At 30.1% G+C, this 16,014-nt stretch overlaps 1 protein-coding gene across 3 annotated transcripts in view; it reads right to left on the bottom strand.

Annotated features, from left to right (window-relative positions):
* Positions 1-931: 931 nt before the first annotated feature.
* Positions 932-16,014, bottom strand: part of LOC111419988 (meiotic P26) — a 36,856-nt gene continuing 21,773 nt past the window's right edge. For 2 of the 3 annotated variants that reach the window (XM_071199785.1, XM_071199786.1), the window contains exons 9-10: positions 12,890-13,054; positions 932-1,711 (exon numbers count right to left, since the gene is read on the bottom strand). In XM_071199785.1, coding sequence (XP_071055886.1) covers positions 12,950-13,054 — 105 coding nt within the window. In that variant the 3' untranslated portion in view covers positions 932-1,711; positions 12,890-12,949. Of the gene's footprint in view, positions 1,712-12,885; positions 13,055-16,014 lie in introns of all 3 variants that reach the window. The other variant, XM_071199788.1, reaches the window with a different exon arrangement.

The raw sequence follows: 16,014 nt of genomic DNA on the forward strand, positions 1-16,014 counted from the left end.
AAAAATATGCTCTTTTCAGTAACACCATAATCTACTATAGTTTGTATTTAAAAAAACACAACTTTGTGTTGTATCTCAAAAATCATCAAGTATATTTAAAACTTTTCAACGGCAGTATATTCCACTTAAAAAAGTGTCTTAAGAACGTATCAACCCCATTCCTATAATTTGAAAAATAAACGAAATATGAGAATTTTTTGAAATCACGAAAATTTGACTTTTTAGCTATAACTTAAAAACAAAAGAAGATAGAGGTTTGATGTTTGCGGGATTGAATTAGTCTCGAAAAAAGAGATCGGGACATTTTTCGTATCTCTTATAGTTTCTGAGATAGCCTATAATAACACCCAAATTTGCCCACCCTGTACATTCAATTTCAAATAAATTATATTTTTATTTGAAATTTTATTTATTATACTTACCGTCGTTTTAGCCGTAGCAACCAGTAAAATCGACATACCGTCATAGAAATATTACTCGTAAATAAACAAAATAGTCCGATCGTGCAAAAACATTATAACAGTTTTTTTCTATGACTTTTTCTTATTATCAGTTATTTTATTATCATTGATGAAACTGAAATATGAAATAATATACAGGTGTTCCATGAAAGAAAACGTAATTTTGTTTCGTCATAACTTTTTGACTGACCTGTATACTTAATTTGTCTTTATTGTAATATTTTTAAAAACACAAAAATTTTTATATCTTAACATTTTTCACTAGTTATTTTACTTTAGCAGTTGGTATTTTTGCTGTTACGTACTGGTTGTGTTATGTACGGAGAGATACTATTTTGGAGCGTCACACTGTCACACAGCAATACCTACTTAATAGATCTCCCCAGTCGTTTATGCCTAAAAAAACAAAGTTCGGATAAATGTTAGTGTGGGAATGAATATGTAATTTCGAATAGAAATAAAATAATGTGTTATATTTAATAAATATTTATTCAAAAACCAAATAACTTAGAAATGAAACAACCTCAGTACATTTTTTTAAAATAAATTAAACAGTTCCAAAAATATGAAGCTTAAACAGCTCCTGAAACCCTGAATAACACCACTATGTGTAAAAATTGAAGGCTATATAATAATATTTTATGAGGAAAAGTCTTTGGACAAACTTTCACAAAAAAAAAATAAAGTGAGAAAGAGAAAAACATTTTCCGTCTTCAAATATCAATATTTGTATATTATAATCAGAAATATTAACCGGATCACAAAATCATAGAAATATATGTAATTAAAAAAATAATTAAAGAAGAGTCGAAAAGACTTTTCTTGAACATAAACATACATTTCAATATAGAGGGGTTAAGCAGAGAACCAAGAGTACTGCTATAAGATAAGGTACATATATGTATATATATATTATATTCATGTATCGGATATCGTGCTCCGTGATTGTTTACAGACGATTTATTTTTTATATAAATCCCCTTTGTCACTTCCGCAACAACAACAACAACAGGTGGGGCTCTAAGCGGCGAGAAATTTTTCAAAAAAGAAAGGGGATTTTTTCCGTTGTAGTTAGTACTCTTTGTTCATATCATCAAAAATAGTTGTATCAAAAAACATCATAAATGCTCATTATTATTATTTGTTTAGTTCAACTCTGCGCTGCTCATTGTTTAGTTTAACAAGGCGGAGTTTTAAACGCGCCCTTCTTCTCCTTTATTCTCCGCTGCTGCAATCAAATCTCTTTTAATCTAAAAAGAGAATATGGGGCTAAGATTATTATTTAAGCACTTTAAAAACACGTTTAACTCTCGTCCGAAAACGCACCCAACCTACATTACATGTCAATGTAATTAATTAATAATAATTAGTAATTAATAATAATAAAACCTACGGAGCAAGCAGTATTTTTCATTTCTTTTTTTTTTGTTTAAGAGCTTATTAGCGACACCTTATAATTATTACTAGAATAAAAAAAATCTTTGGAAAGAGTTAACAATATTATTTTTTATGTATACATTTTGTTAATTCGTTTTTTTTAATATAATAATGTGACAGGACTAAGACACAGTGATTTTTTTTCTGTTATTCGTTCAATAAACCAAGGTTTGCTAAAACTCGAAACTAAACTTACCAAATACCCCTCACATATCTATACAACTTTTTTTAATCTACACAAGACATTTTAACCTACAAGATCTTTTACACTAAGAGAGTTATAAAACGACGAATTAAACTATTATTTATTATTATTATCGATTATTAATAATCGAGCGTTAGCAAACCTTTAAAATTATCATTATTATCATCTCGTCTTCTTTTCTTTTTTCTCTTTTTTTTTTTTTTCATTTTTTTTTTTTTGTTTGCTTCTTTGTCTTTAACACACATACACTCAAGAACACTGGGGCTTAGGATGGGGTTAAATGATATGTAGACCCGAGAGAGAGAGATAGAGAGTAATATTATAGAGAATAGTGAAGCATTCACACGTTGATTTGTACTTTAAAACTGACTATCATAATAGAATTTTAAAAAAATTCAAATTTTTCTTTAACTAGATACTAAACACGACCTAAATATCTTTAAAAAAATAATCGATAAGCTTTGATTTATACATCTTGAAAAATAGTGTTAAGATAAATATTGATTGCGTTTGGTATGAAATTAAAGACAAACTAAGACAAGGATAACTGTCTTTTTTATGAGATATACTAAATCATTTTTTTGTTGGTTTTGATTGGATGTCAAATAGAAAAACCGGTATGTATTAAACCGCAGGGTCGTTATAATAGAAATATATAGGGGTTAATAAGGTTTTTAATACTGGGTGCAATTTCGTTTTGATATAATTTATGTCTTATACTTGTTTGCCTCCATATTAGCCCTTTCTCAAAACGTACTTTTAGACAAAGCAGTTTCAAAAATCAATCTCATCCTCTATAATATGTAATATAGTCCCTGTATGTCTAAGACGAGCAATATATTATTAAGATATATTTGGGCAAATGTTATTATTTTCATTCCTAGAGACATCACTTCATTTATAGTTTGCTCAAAATCTCATTGATAAAGCAATGGACTGCTGGACCAGGGTTTTGTTTACTGACGAATCGAAGTACAACATTTTTGGAAGTAACAAAAATTTGGAGGAAATGAAATGAAAAAAGTGTCAAGGTTTGGGGGAACTACAGCAGCATCCAGTGTGGGAAAAGTAGTGTTCATTGATTATGGATCGATATCAATACAAAAGTATTTTAGAACAAAATTTGAAACCATCGCTGGAAAGCTTGGACTTGGGTTTTTCCAGTAAGACGACGACCCCAAGCATATAGCAAACATGGTCAAAGCAAACCCAGGCAACTCAATAGAGGAAAGGGGGGAAAATATTTATTGCATTAATTGCAATACTTTGCAAAGTAGACTTATAAATGTAGCCAAACGTAATGACCAAAACAATTACATTAACTCTAAAGCGGAGATGGGCCCACCTGAAAAGCGCAAATACCAAAGTAAATACACAGTAAGTCAAGTTTTCACCAAAATCGAAAAGACTGAATTCGACGAATATATAAAAACTTCTACTGGGCAAGAATGTAGTTATATGATGAAATCTTTCAAAATCTTCAAACCCGAAAGTATCAGTTTAATCAGAGGTACAGCTTTTAACAAAGACAGTGTAGAGGAATTTTTTAACAACATCTTGTTAATGGAAAAGTATAAATTTAGACCTGACCAAGTTTATAATCTGGATTAGACTGTGATGAGATCCATTAAAATTGTAACTAGTAAAGGAAAGAAACAAGTTGAATAGGTTGGGTCTGCGAAATTGATGAGCAATGATGAGGTGCTTTTAGCACATCCGCCAATAACTTGGCTATAGAAAAAGATATTACAATCCTTTACCTTTTTTTTGACCTTTTCTTACATCAACCTCGGAACTGACAGCAAAGGAATACTTAGAACTGGAGAGGAATAGAAAATTGTCTATACAATTTAATATAATAATAAACTGTAAAAGGTACTAATAATAAGTCCACCAAAAGAAATATATTTTTTCAGAAACCTGTTATTAAGTAAATCTGACGTTTCAGTACATTTAATTGATTCTGACAATGATGAATCACTTGACCATTTTCCACTTCTAAATGATACTGACTATGTAATAAAAGACGAAGATTCTGTGTTGGTTAAATTTTCTTCAAGAGCCGCTTTTGTTATTACGTTGGGAAAGTAATTTCCAAAAATTTAAATTACTATGAGATAAAATTTTTAAGGCGGCGAAATAATTAAGAATTGTCAGTTCATTTGTTTTTCCCAAGGTTGATGTCATTGCGAATGTCCAAAGAAAAGACATTGTTGCCGTTTTACCAATGCCAACAGCAAGAACATCATCAATTTTCAGTTGTAAGTACAATTTTCGGGGTTGGGATGTTCGTTAGCAATACTTGAATAAATACATAATTTTAGATATTCTTTATAAATATGTATATATTTTGCTATGGGTTTAATCTACTCCGGTGCATGGTTAATATGATGGCTACCCATATGCGGGGTAGCTTCAACTATTTATAAGGTTGAGTTAAAATAAGATATATTTTTTCTTTTACAACAGTGTTATGAGCAGAAACCTAAATGCTTCCAACCTTTCCCCTACATCTCCTCCTCAGAGCCCGGATTTAAAGGAACATGTTCATTAGCTTTTAGAACATAGGAAGCAATAGAGTCTAAAATAAAGGATGCTAAAACGTTGAAATCTCCGTTAATGAAACCATGGAATAAAATAACAGCAGAAGAGACAGCAAACTGAGTTGCTTCAAGACCAGGTAACCAGTGAAATACTGAAAATTTTGACTACCGTTGTGTTGATTTAGTCATTTATTTTTAATTAAAAATCACGCTATATATAGACTTTTGTCCTTCGCTGTATACGAATTAAAAAATATGATATTGACGAACACTGTGGTTTGAAATTTTAATGGTAGAGATTATTTAAAAAGTAAATCAAAATATTAGATTCTAAACATGGTACATATAGTGCAATTCCATATTTGGAATAGATCCTACAAGAGTAGAAAAGAAAGTGTTTCTACTTATTATGTGCGTAAATTATCAACTCTCCAATTCATGGAAGTGGTTAAAACTTTATTTGCGATAATTGGTTTCCTCGAAATGCTACATACCAAGAAAGATAATTTACTCTCGATATTTTCGCCGCCCTGCCACTGCATGTAATATATTTACGCAAAATAGATAGCTTAGAGAGGTACAGAAAACGAAGTATCCACCACTTCGTTCAACAGGTTCTTTTTGGAATGATAAATCAAGGAATATATATACAGGGTGTGTGAAATGTCTGGAATATAGCCAATAACTTCACCTTTTGTAGTTTTAAAGGAAAATGTTTCAAATAAAAAATTCTTTATTAATTGTGGCGCATTTTCTGGCGATATTTCCTTGTTTATATTGTTCTTTGTTTCGTTGCTATGGCAACCAACATTGTTATCTTAAATGGGATGCATCTGTGTTTTTTGCATATTTTGATAGAGGATAAATTCGTCTACGCGATGAACATTTTAAATCATATGGTTGTATAAGAAAAAATCGAGAAAAAATCTGCTTTCTGAAAATATTAAATCAACAAATTATAATCAAAGTAGGCGCCGAAATAACGCCATTGAGGAGCTTTAAATATCAAAACAATGACAGTTGACAAAAAAACAATGTTGGTTGCCATAGCAACGAAACACAACACAAACAAACAAATATCGCCAAAAAATGTGCCACGATTAATAAAGAATTTTTTATTTGAAACATTTTTCTTTGAAACCACAAATGGCGAAGTTATTGACTATATTCTAGCCATTTGACACACCCTGTATAATTTGGTTAAAAACGATAAAACTTAAGAAGTCATTGTAGATTAGCATATCCGCCATTCTACAAATCGAAGAAACGAACTTGGAAAGGTGTTTTATTTGATTAATTTAAACCGTTTATGAACCTTTGAAAACTTCACTGATATATTCTTTATTGTGATCATCATACCTAAACCAAAAACGAACCCAACCCAATCTTGTACGTATTTATAATGACTTATACAACTCTTCCAGTTTCTCAGCCCGTGCAAAATAACGCAAAACTTTCATGGCAGGCGATAAATCTTAAAGGGCTAACACATGTAAAAGCAATCAACGAATAAAAAAAAGCTTCCATTAAAATCAAGTAACTTTGAATATAAATAAAATACCGATGATGGAGAAACTGGACTAATTGGATGATAAAACTGTACTATTGCATAGAGAATCCATTAATCATCCAGAAACAATGAATGCATTAATTTTATTTCAGTATGACATGTTTCTGAAGCCAAACTTAGTCTTCAGGCTCAACATCGGTTGTGAGAAGCACAATTTCGAGGTTCGATATACAATAGAAGCAATTTTTCAAATAAATGTTTTCTTTGCATAAGATTTTTGATTTTATTTCAATGAATCTTGAGTCCAAACATTATTGCTGAACTAGGTGAAGTAATTGGGTTTCGAAAAGATTTATGGAGAAAATTGATAAACAACGCTGTACTATGACAAACATTATCCATATCACTGTATACTATAGATTCCCTCTACGTATGTAATTTTTGTTTCAATTCTTTCATAATATTTATTTATGTTACGAATTAGGCTATGAATCCAAAGGCGCCGTTAAATTACGATGAGAGTTGAAAAGATTTGGGGAGAAAGATAAAGTCTTCCCCTTTATCTTTCTCCATAATACCTGAAACAACACATTGTGATCACAAAAATAATACCTGAAATACAAAAAAAAAATGCGTGATTCAATTTAGCGGGAATTTACACAACTTTTAGAAAGCTATAAACTTCAAAAATCTACATCTCCTGTTAAGTTATATTGTATTTTAAAAAGTAGTGGCCAATTCAAAACGATAGCAAATAGCTTATTGTTAATCAAAGAAATGTTGATACATGCCAAAACATACAAAAACCTTAACTAAAGGAAAAGCCCTAATCCATATTGAAATGCAAGTAAATTCGGTCATTGGCACAAGAACTGTCCGGTGGGAATCCATGAAATTGGCAAATGAGTAAAATATGAAGCGATACAAAGAATCGAAAAATGTTAAACCATTCCATCAGATCTCGTGCTGTGTCAGTTCTTGCGAAAGCAGGTGTTGAAGCAACTATTGAAAATTGCGGGGCACAACAACAGTGATTCTATATTAAGTGTTATCTGCAACCAGACAGAGAATACCATCAATAGCGGGAAAAGATGAAATCCAGTGAATTAAGGAATTTAGTGAAACTTTACTCTCCCATAAAATAATTTATGGATACAAGTTATACAGGGTGTATCAGATATGAATAGAAAAAATGTGAGGGGTTATAGGTCTCCTCCTCTTTCTGTATAGAAAAATTCTTAAAACACAATGTCCTATGCTTTCTCCTTCTTAAAATATGATACCATAAAGTTAAGGGTTCACAAGTTTGAGTACTACTGGTTAATGAATTATACTAAGCAGGCTTTGCTTTGCAATTTGTTTCTAGTTTTGTAATTTTGTTGTTTTTAATAAAACAAGCACGTTTATTTATTAAAACCCAAATTTTTGTAAGTCAATTGCGACGTGTAACGTCGGCTTTAAAAAATATCTCAAAATGACTTTTATGTGTCAAATTAAAGCTATATACATAAGTAAAGCCTGCTTAGTATAATTCTTTATACAGCAGTACTTAAACTTTCAAACCCTTAACTTTATCGTATCATATCTTAAGATTTTTTTATTCACAAAAAGGGAACCTATAACCCCTCAATTTTTTTCTACTCATACCTGATACACCCTGTATATAAGATTACTTGGTTTGGTCTATACAACCAAGGATCAGGAGTTGTTCCATAATTTCTTCTTCTCCTTTCTCTCTTAGCTATTACCATTGTACAGATAACTGATATGAATATATCCAGAGAATGGATCTTTTAGTACGCTTACTATATGGCTAAATCGACAGTATTAACACATTATTAACGAGAACGATTTAGAAATTGTAACATTGCAGCCCGAAAATATCGTAACCTAACGTTATTAGTAATAACTTATTACACATAACAGAAGATGACATCTCTTTCAAAAAGTCTTGACATAATGATTTAAGTTTTATACCAATGCAGGCAAGTATCAGACATAAATCGTATCAAATGACGTGATAAAGCACTTTAACAAAACTTTAAGTAAATGAAATGTTTTCCCGAATAGAAAATGTATTTAAAATAAGATATTAAATAGTAGGAATTGGTGTTTTGAAAATCAATAATTTCAACTCCACCATTACCCCAACCTAAAATTTCCTTTCTCTCTGCCATATTATAATAATAATCGTTACAAATCGTGATGGTTAAAAAGTTGATCGTTTTAAATTATTAATTAATAAATTGAGTATCTCCAATCCCTACTACTTTAATGTAATTTTATAATGTATCTATTTTTGATAAGATTTAAACTTTAATTCGATGTTTTGCAATTTGTTTAATCACCCTATATATTTTTCGGAATGTACCTATCAAGACCCACAGTTTAAGCGGTTTCTATTAAATTTGCCAGTTTGAATTAAAACCATTTTTTAAAAATATTATTGCACAACTGTATATGTATTATATCGAGATACGAGAAAAATCGTTCGCAGTGACGAAGTTTATCCCCTTGATATAGCTAGAATAACGTTGTAATATTGTAATTTAATTGGAATATCAAGGAGGGTTCGTTTAAATATTAGGTGTATATAGAAAATTTTTAATCGAAAAGAAAAGTGTATATAATAATAGGTAGCTCACAACCGTTTTTATCTATATTTTTTTGTCAGCGCGCATTAAATTTTCTTCATCTAGTTTAGTAATTAATGCTTTTGTGATTTTATTTACTGATTGTTTTTTTAACTTTTGGAGCCTATCTCTGTACGTCTTTGGATAGCGTTTATAACCCTATCTTTTTATCTATTATATCATTTTTTTAATAATTTAATCTTATCTTTTTTTTTCACTTTTCATTAAGTAACAACGTTTCACATCGTAACACACAAAAACTTAATACTAGAGGTTACCTTACATGTCTAAAGGCGTCGTGAAAAGTTAATAATCGGTATGAAAATAATACAATAAAGAAAAAAACAAAAATATATATAATAATATTATGTAAATATAGTAGACTACGCTAAAAATGGAATGATAACAATTCCTCACTCCAATACTGTCTGAGAATACTTATTGCTACTGAATGAACTTTTTAAAACACATTTCTTCCTTTTTCAAACGCATTTTCTTTTATTTATTTTTTTTTATGTTTTCCTTTCTTTAGTCGCGCGTCGTTATATATAATTTATATAAATATGGCAAAAGTACTGGTATACGAGTATCTAAAAATGACTTCTTTGTACACACACTAATATTGTGATTGTAAAATCATCAAAAAATCTATCACATTGACAATATATTAAATTTAAAATTAAAAGATTTTTTTCTTTTGATACTAATTATAGTAGTTAATTTTAATTGTATGTAGTTGTATCAGTAGTTTAGACTGTATGCTCCAATTGTATGCGTACCATCGAACCGACCTATTTATTTAAACTAACTGCATACTTAAGGAAGTGATTCATTTAAGTAAAATGAAAATTTATTAAGTAGATAAGATGTAATTATTCCGAAATTAAATCATAAATCATAACACAAAGCAATCTTTGTATAAACGTCTTGTTTTTTTTAATTTAAATATCCTCGGGACCGGTTTTAACCTCTTAAACGATCATCATCAGCCGAATGGTCATAAATTAAGCAAAATTGGAATTAATAATAAACAAATTATAATTAACATCATAATGCTGTTCTTAACCCCCCTTTAACCGTATATATAGACAAATAGATAATATATATTTTTGAGGAACGGTGATAGTGAAAATAGTCTGATAACGAGGTCAAAACATTAATAAATGCCCGAAAACCAACAAGTAACAATTTTACTCCTATTGTTCATCATTTTAACAGCGCAAATTTAAAATGTAAGATCAATTCAGATTAGCTATACAAAAGAAGTTATTGTGGATCACTTCAAAAATGCGTTCAAACAGAGTCTTTATCCATTTCAATCACTCATTTCGCCAGTATATACCATCAAAATGATATCGCTTCGTTATAAAGCTTTTCGTCTTTGTAGACTGTGAACCTACTACATTTTAGGTTCCATAATTTGCACTCAATAACAAAAATAAAAAATTTTATAGAAAAATCAGGTAATTTAATGATGATACTGATGAAGTATATTGTTATGCAAATATTTGTACGAGAAAAAAGTAATTATTGCGGCACTGAATTCAATACAAAGCTTCAAAATATTGCTCTTCTTGCAATAGAATGACTTGACAAGGGATGCTCATATTATTACAAATTAAAGTCTATCAGAAATGCAAATATATTAAAACCTATAGCCGTTTAGACTACAATAACAATAATAAATAGACATGTTATTGAGTTCTCTGAAAACTTTTATTTTATTTATTATTAATTCCAATTTTGATTAGTTTATGACCATTCAGCTGATGATGACCTTTTACGAGGTCGAAACCGCCCAGAGGGTATTAAAATAAAAAAAGCAAGCAAGTTTATACGTAAGAAATTTGCGAATTCTACTCAACTACGCATCTTCAAAAATGCGTTTTCTTTGAGCATCAAATATATCATTCAATAAATATCTTGAATAAAAGCAAAACATGATATTTTTAATCATCAAAGAACTTGTCCACAACCACGTACTATTTTATTTACAATTAAAGAATAAAGTTCAAATGAATCACTTCCTACATTAATTTTGCTCAGATTCTTCGACAAATTTATTTATTTCTTGTATTATTTATTCAATTTTTGATATTTTTCGTTATATCTCCTTAATTTTAGAAGGTTGTTATGAGATTATCTGATAAACATTTATTTATTTAAAGAAAAACACACAAATATTCATTTAATTATCTTTACATACTATGTATATAATATATTACTAGTTCCTAATATATTGTACAGGTGAACGATCCACTCTGTACACATTTGTTGAAATTTTTTAGAATTATTAGAGTATTTTGTATTAACACCAAATAAAATTTGTCAAAAAATCCGTTTCCTCTTATTTTTAATAAAATAGTATTTGTCCGCGATATTTATTATTTATTATTTTTCGTATGAGACGTACACAAGTGGCAAAAAAGAGCTTGTAAAAATTTTTGTTAATAGTAACGTGAGCAAAAATGCTATAATGAAATTTTTACAACTATAGCATATACTAATTATGTATGTATATTTATGTATATATAATATATATATTACTATGTGATATTTTTACCGGTGTAAATAATATTTTTTTATATTTATATTTGGTAAATAAATAGTAGAAACTAAAAAATAACCTTTTTGTTTTTAGGTTTTCATCATCAGATATTTTTTTATTATTAATCGTGAGATTATATTGACATCACATTAATTTTTCGAAGAACAATCCTTCAAGAACGATAATAGAGTGTATAAGATACGATTATTTTTATTTTTATACATAAACAATCTGGCTTTTAAATTTCGAGATTTTATTTTTTTTTAATTTTTTTTTGCTTAAAACTCGTTTTTTTTTATTTTTTCGTTATATACATATAATTTTATAAACTCTGTGCAAGTAACCGAGTTGCAGAAAAGCCTGTAACTAGTTATTGCACGTTAAACAACAATGAGAGACTAAGGTCACAACTTATCCTGAAGATACTATTATCACAGGCATTGGTTTTCCGCGCTTTTTATTACGCGGAGAGTTTCGCATTTTCTTTCTTTTGTTTTAAACATTCACACTCAACTGGAATTTAGAGAAGCAACCACGTATATTTCTGTTATTTTAATATTGAATTTAAAAAAATCGATCAAATTGATCAAAAATCGACTTTTTAAAACGAGAGCAAATCATCAACAACTCTCTCATCAGTAGGCTGCAACCGTAGGACTTAGAACCTAGATGGCACTGATCGCTAGAGGGCCCAAAAAAACCGCGGCCCCCGCGAGGAAACGCTAACCAACCTGAGTACGTAAGTAAAAACACAAACACTCCCCTCTCACACGCAGACGCACAAAAACAACTATTATCTAAATAATAAAAAAATAATCAAAATAAAATAATAATATAGTAGTAGAAAAAACAACAAACATTAAATATAATTAATCTCAGAAATTTGTGCTCAAAAAATTATCGGAGATTCGAAAGTTGGCACGTGTACAGGATTTTTTTGTTTCAAAATATAAAAAAAATAATAAAAATTGACACCAGAAAAACCAAAAATATAAATAATAAATTAACGAGAATTATAAAATTACCTAAATATTATCTTTGGATTCTTTCAAAAACGTTTCTTTGATCGAATAGCAAAAACGACCCGACCACATGTGTAAATAAACCTCCAATATGTGAAAATATGCCTTATAGCTTCAATGATAATAAATGCGTTGCGTCGTGTTTGCTATCACGTCAAAACGGTTTTCATTAAGAATTCAAACAATGATTTAAATTTAACATTAATAAAAACGTCAATAATAAATTTTTGGTGTCAGAAAAATTGAAAACAAAAAAGAAATCAGTAAATAAATTATTAATTTTCTTTAAAGTATAGGAACCATTTCTGCTGCTAACTTAAATTATTCAGTGAAAAAAAAAACATCAAAACAACTAACATAGAAAAAAAAATCAACATTAAAAAAAATTAACGATCGACTCTACGTGCTGATACGCGCGCAAAATAGTAAAATACGTATTATAAATAATAATAAAAAAATGTATATGTACTAAAAATAAATCAGTTCTTTTTGTATATAGAGTGCGAGATCATATACTACTTTTTACTTGCATGGAAGGAGGGGTGAGGGTGAGGGCGAAGGGGAAGCTGGGACTGCTGATACGTATCTATCTAAAGAATGTAGAGGGTGTTGAGCACCAGCACGTGATGGTTGTTTTTGGCTAACGTCACGACGTATCCTTCCGACGTTATCTTTAATCCGCAGCAACGAGATACCTATACATTTTTTTTTCGAAAATACATTTGATTTAGTTACATATTACATTGAAAATATTTATTACGGACATAGCAGAAAATGTATGCAATGTTAAATAAAATAATAAGTCCATTTATTCAAGTTTGATATAAAATATTCAAGACACATGATGCTGTATCAACAATTATATTTTTATTGTGGTGAATCAAAGTTTTTCACAGGAACTTTATGCTTTGTAATTGTATGTTCCAATAATTTTAGTTGAAATAAAAGAAAAACAGTAAAACGTTAACAAATTAAATGGTGAAGTAGTCGTTTGAAGTTAGTCAATACGATTTGTTTTGTTTTTTTTTATTTCTGATAATCAGAACGCCTGCAAATCGTGGTCACCACAAATCACCATTTTTGAAAATGAGTGCAAAAATATGCTCAAAATATGAATGAATATGTGTTGAAAAGTTTGCTGTTGTATGTTTATTTTGTTCCCCAAAAAATATCCAAAAAAAAGCAAAAACAAAGAGCTTTCTTCAGGCGAGATGTTGACTCCCTTAAATCAACCCTATGTACAAAAACATTCACGATCAACTTTGAAAATTCTTTGTACTGAATTATACCATAATAAACCACCCAGTTGAGAAACAGCTTAAATTGTCTATCACAACACAAATCATAAATACATATGCCCCAAACATAACATATCCAAGAACGCTAAAGAATCAGAGAACTTTTACTTTGAACTACAAAATACCATTGACAAGCGTAATAGTTAATAGCAGCCATAAAATTACAATTTTCAGAAATCTAATTACTCGAATAGGAAATGAAATAATCCTCAATTTAAGAGAAGTACAACAAACTCACTATCAACAACAATGACGAGCTTCTGATTGATATCTGTGCCGGGAATGAGCTAAGAATCAATAATACATACTTTCCGCATAAAATACAGCACAAGTATATTTTCTGCAACAGCAGAAGACAACGATACATGATTGAATTCATAATAACAAACAGAGCCATTATTAAATATGAAGGCTTAACATTAGCTAACTTAAGTACTGATAACAACATGGTTTTATACAACATACTAATGGAACGGCCAATCAAGACCAAGTACAAGCTGATATGCGCGGAAAAAGAATATTGTATCCCTATGGACGAACGTAAGTCGAGAAGTGTTGGCATGAAATAAAAACCACTATACAAAAAACTGCAGAAAAGTCTATAGGGAAACGGAAAATTAATATAAAAGCCACCAACCACATTAAACAACCATGATCTTGAGAAGTAATAAGAGAACTTGAAGAAATAAAAAGAAAAAACGACATATCCCATAAAAGCTCACCAACAGAAGAGTAACATATAATATCACGGAGTGGCAAAGTAGTATCACAATCCCCATTTTAAAGAAAGGACAAAAGGCTTGCCCGAATTGTAGGCCCCCCAGCTCTGCTAAGCACATGTATGCAGTTACTTACCAGCATTCTAAAATAGAAACTAGAAGCGCCTATTGAGAACATAGAAGAACAACTGAGTTTTCGAAAAAACTGATCAACCTCAGACGCCATATTTATCTTCATGCAACTAAAAGAGAAATCTCGCCTAGCTTTGCTTCATAGACATGACAAAGGCATTTAATAAGGTGCGCCAAGATTCTACGCATATTAATAGAGAAACAAATACCATATCGCGTCATAAAATTAATCCACAGTCTTAATACCGCAACGTAACAAGCATCAAAGCTAGTGAATACACAACCTCAAATAAAGAAATACCAGGAGAAATCAGATAAGGAGATAGCTTAAAGCCTTCCTGTTCAACTTTCTGATGGATGAGATTATACAACAGGTGGCATTGTTGAATCTGGGATACAGAATGAGTAGCAAAAGGATCAGTATGACGTGTTACGCCAATGATGCAGTTATCATAGCTTAATATGATAATATCTATAAATAAAACAAAAGCCATTGTAGTGTAATAATAACAAATTGTTAAGTAGGTTAAGATAGTTAATAGTAAGCACTAAATGACGCACGTTAAGTATTGTCTAGCGGCGGTCATCGCTCGGGAAAGAGAGTACGCTTCCACTGCTGAAAGGTGACACGTCGCGTAACTTAAGTGTAGTCAATAAATGCATTAATTAAGAGAAGCTATTATGCGTTTATTCTAACTCGAAAATCCCATCATTTTTACACCATCATCAAGAACCATTACATCATGACATTTCCTAAGGAACCAGTCAGTTACAAACTGTTTATGGAGGACTCTACACCAAATAAATCTCTACTAGCGTTTCCTTTGATTATAGTGTACCGATGGTGTAAAGCAAATAACACAGACCAATAACATCTCACAAACAACAATTAAACCAATAATTTGTAAAAACTTCCCAATTTAACAAATGAAAATTTTATTTGCTTTTAATTTGGCAGCTAAATTATGACCGAAACTACCAAATTTCTCTTAAAACTAACGCTTATAAAATCTGCCAATTACAAAGTTAAGTCGAGTCTGAATTTTCAACAAGGTCGGACGTGATATACTAGACGCCACGAGAGCTGGCAGTAAAAATCATCGTTTTCTGTACACAGACAGTAATGTGTGTTAGAAAGAGATAGCATTAGTTTAATATGTCTGCTGTACGATTCAAATAGCCACGTCGAAAAAGTACATCTGTTCTTCTAAGGGATGTAACTGTTCTAACTCTATAATTATAACCTCGAATAATAATCGAAACGTCTTGTGAGCGTTGTCATGAATCTGTTAGTGTTTTCACAAGCCGAAAATGAAATAAATTAATAATTAATGAATAAATTATGAACCACTGTTTAAATAAAACTTACTTAATGTCTTACGACCTGTAAATAACCTGTATTTGTTAAATAAATTAACAATTACATACATTTTATTATAAATTAATATAAACGATTTTTCGTTGTTTAACCTCTCCTAAATTTGACAATGTTTGACATATAACCTC

This window comes from Onthophagus taurus, chromosome 11, assembly GCF_036711975.1.
Source record: "Onthophagus taurus isolate NC chromosome 11, IU_Otau_3.0, whole genome shotgun sequence".
Taxonomy (NCBI): domain Eukaryota; kingdom Metazoa; phylum Arthropoda; class Insecta; order Coleoptera; family Scarabaeidae; genus Onthophagus; species Onthophagus taurus.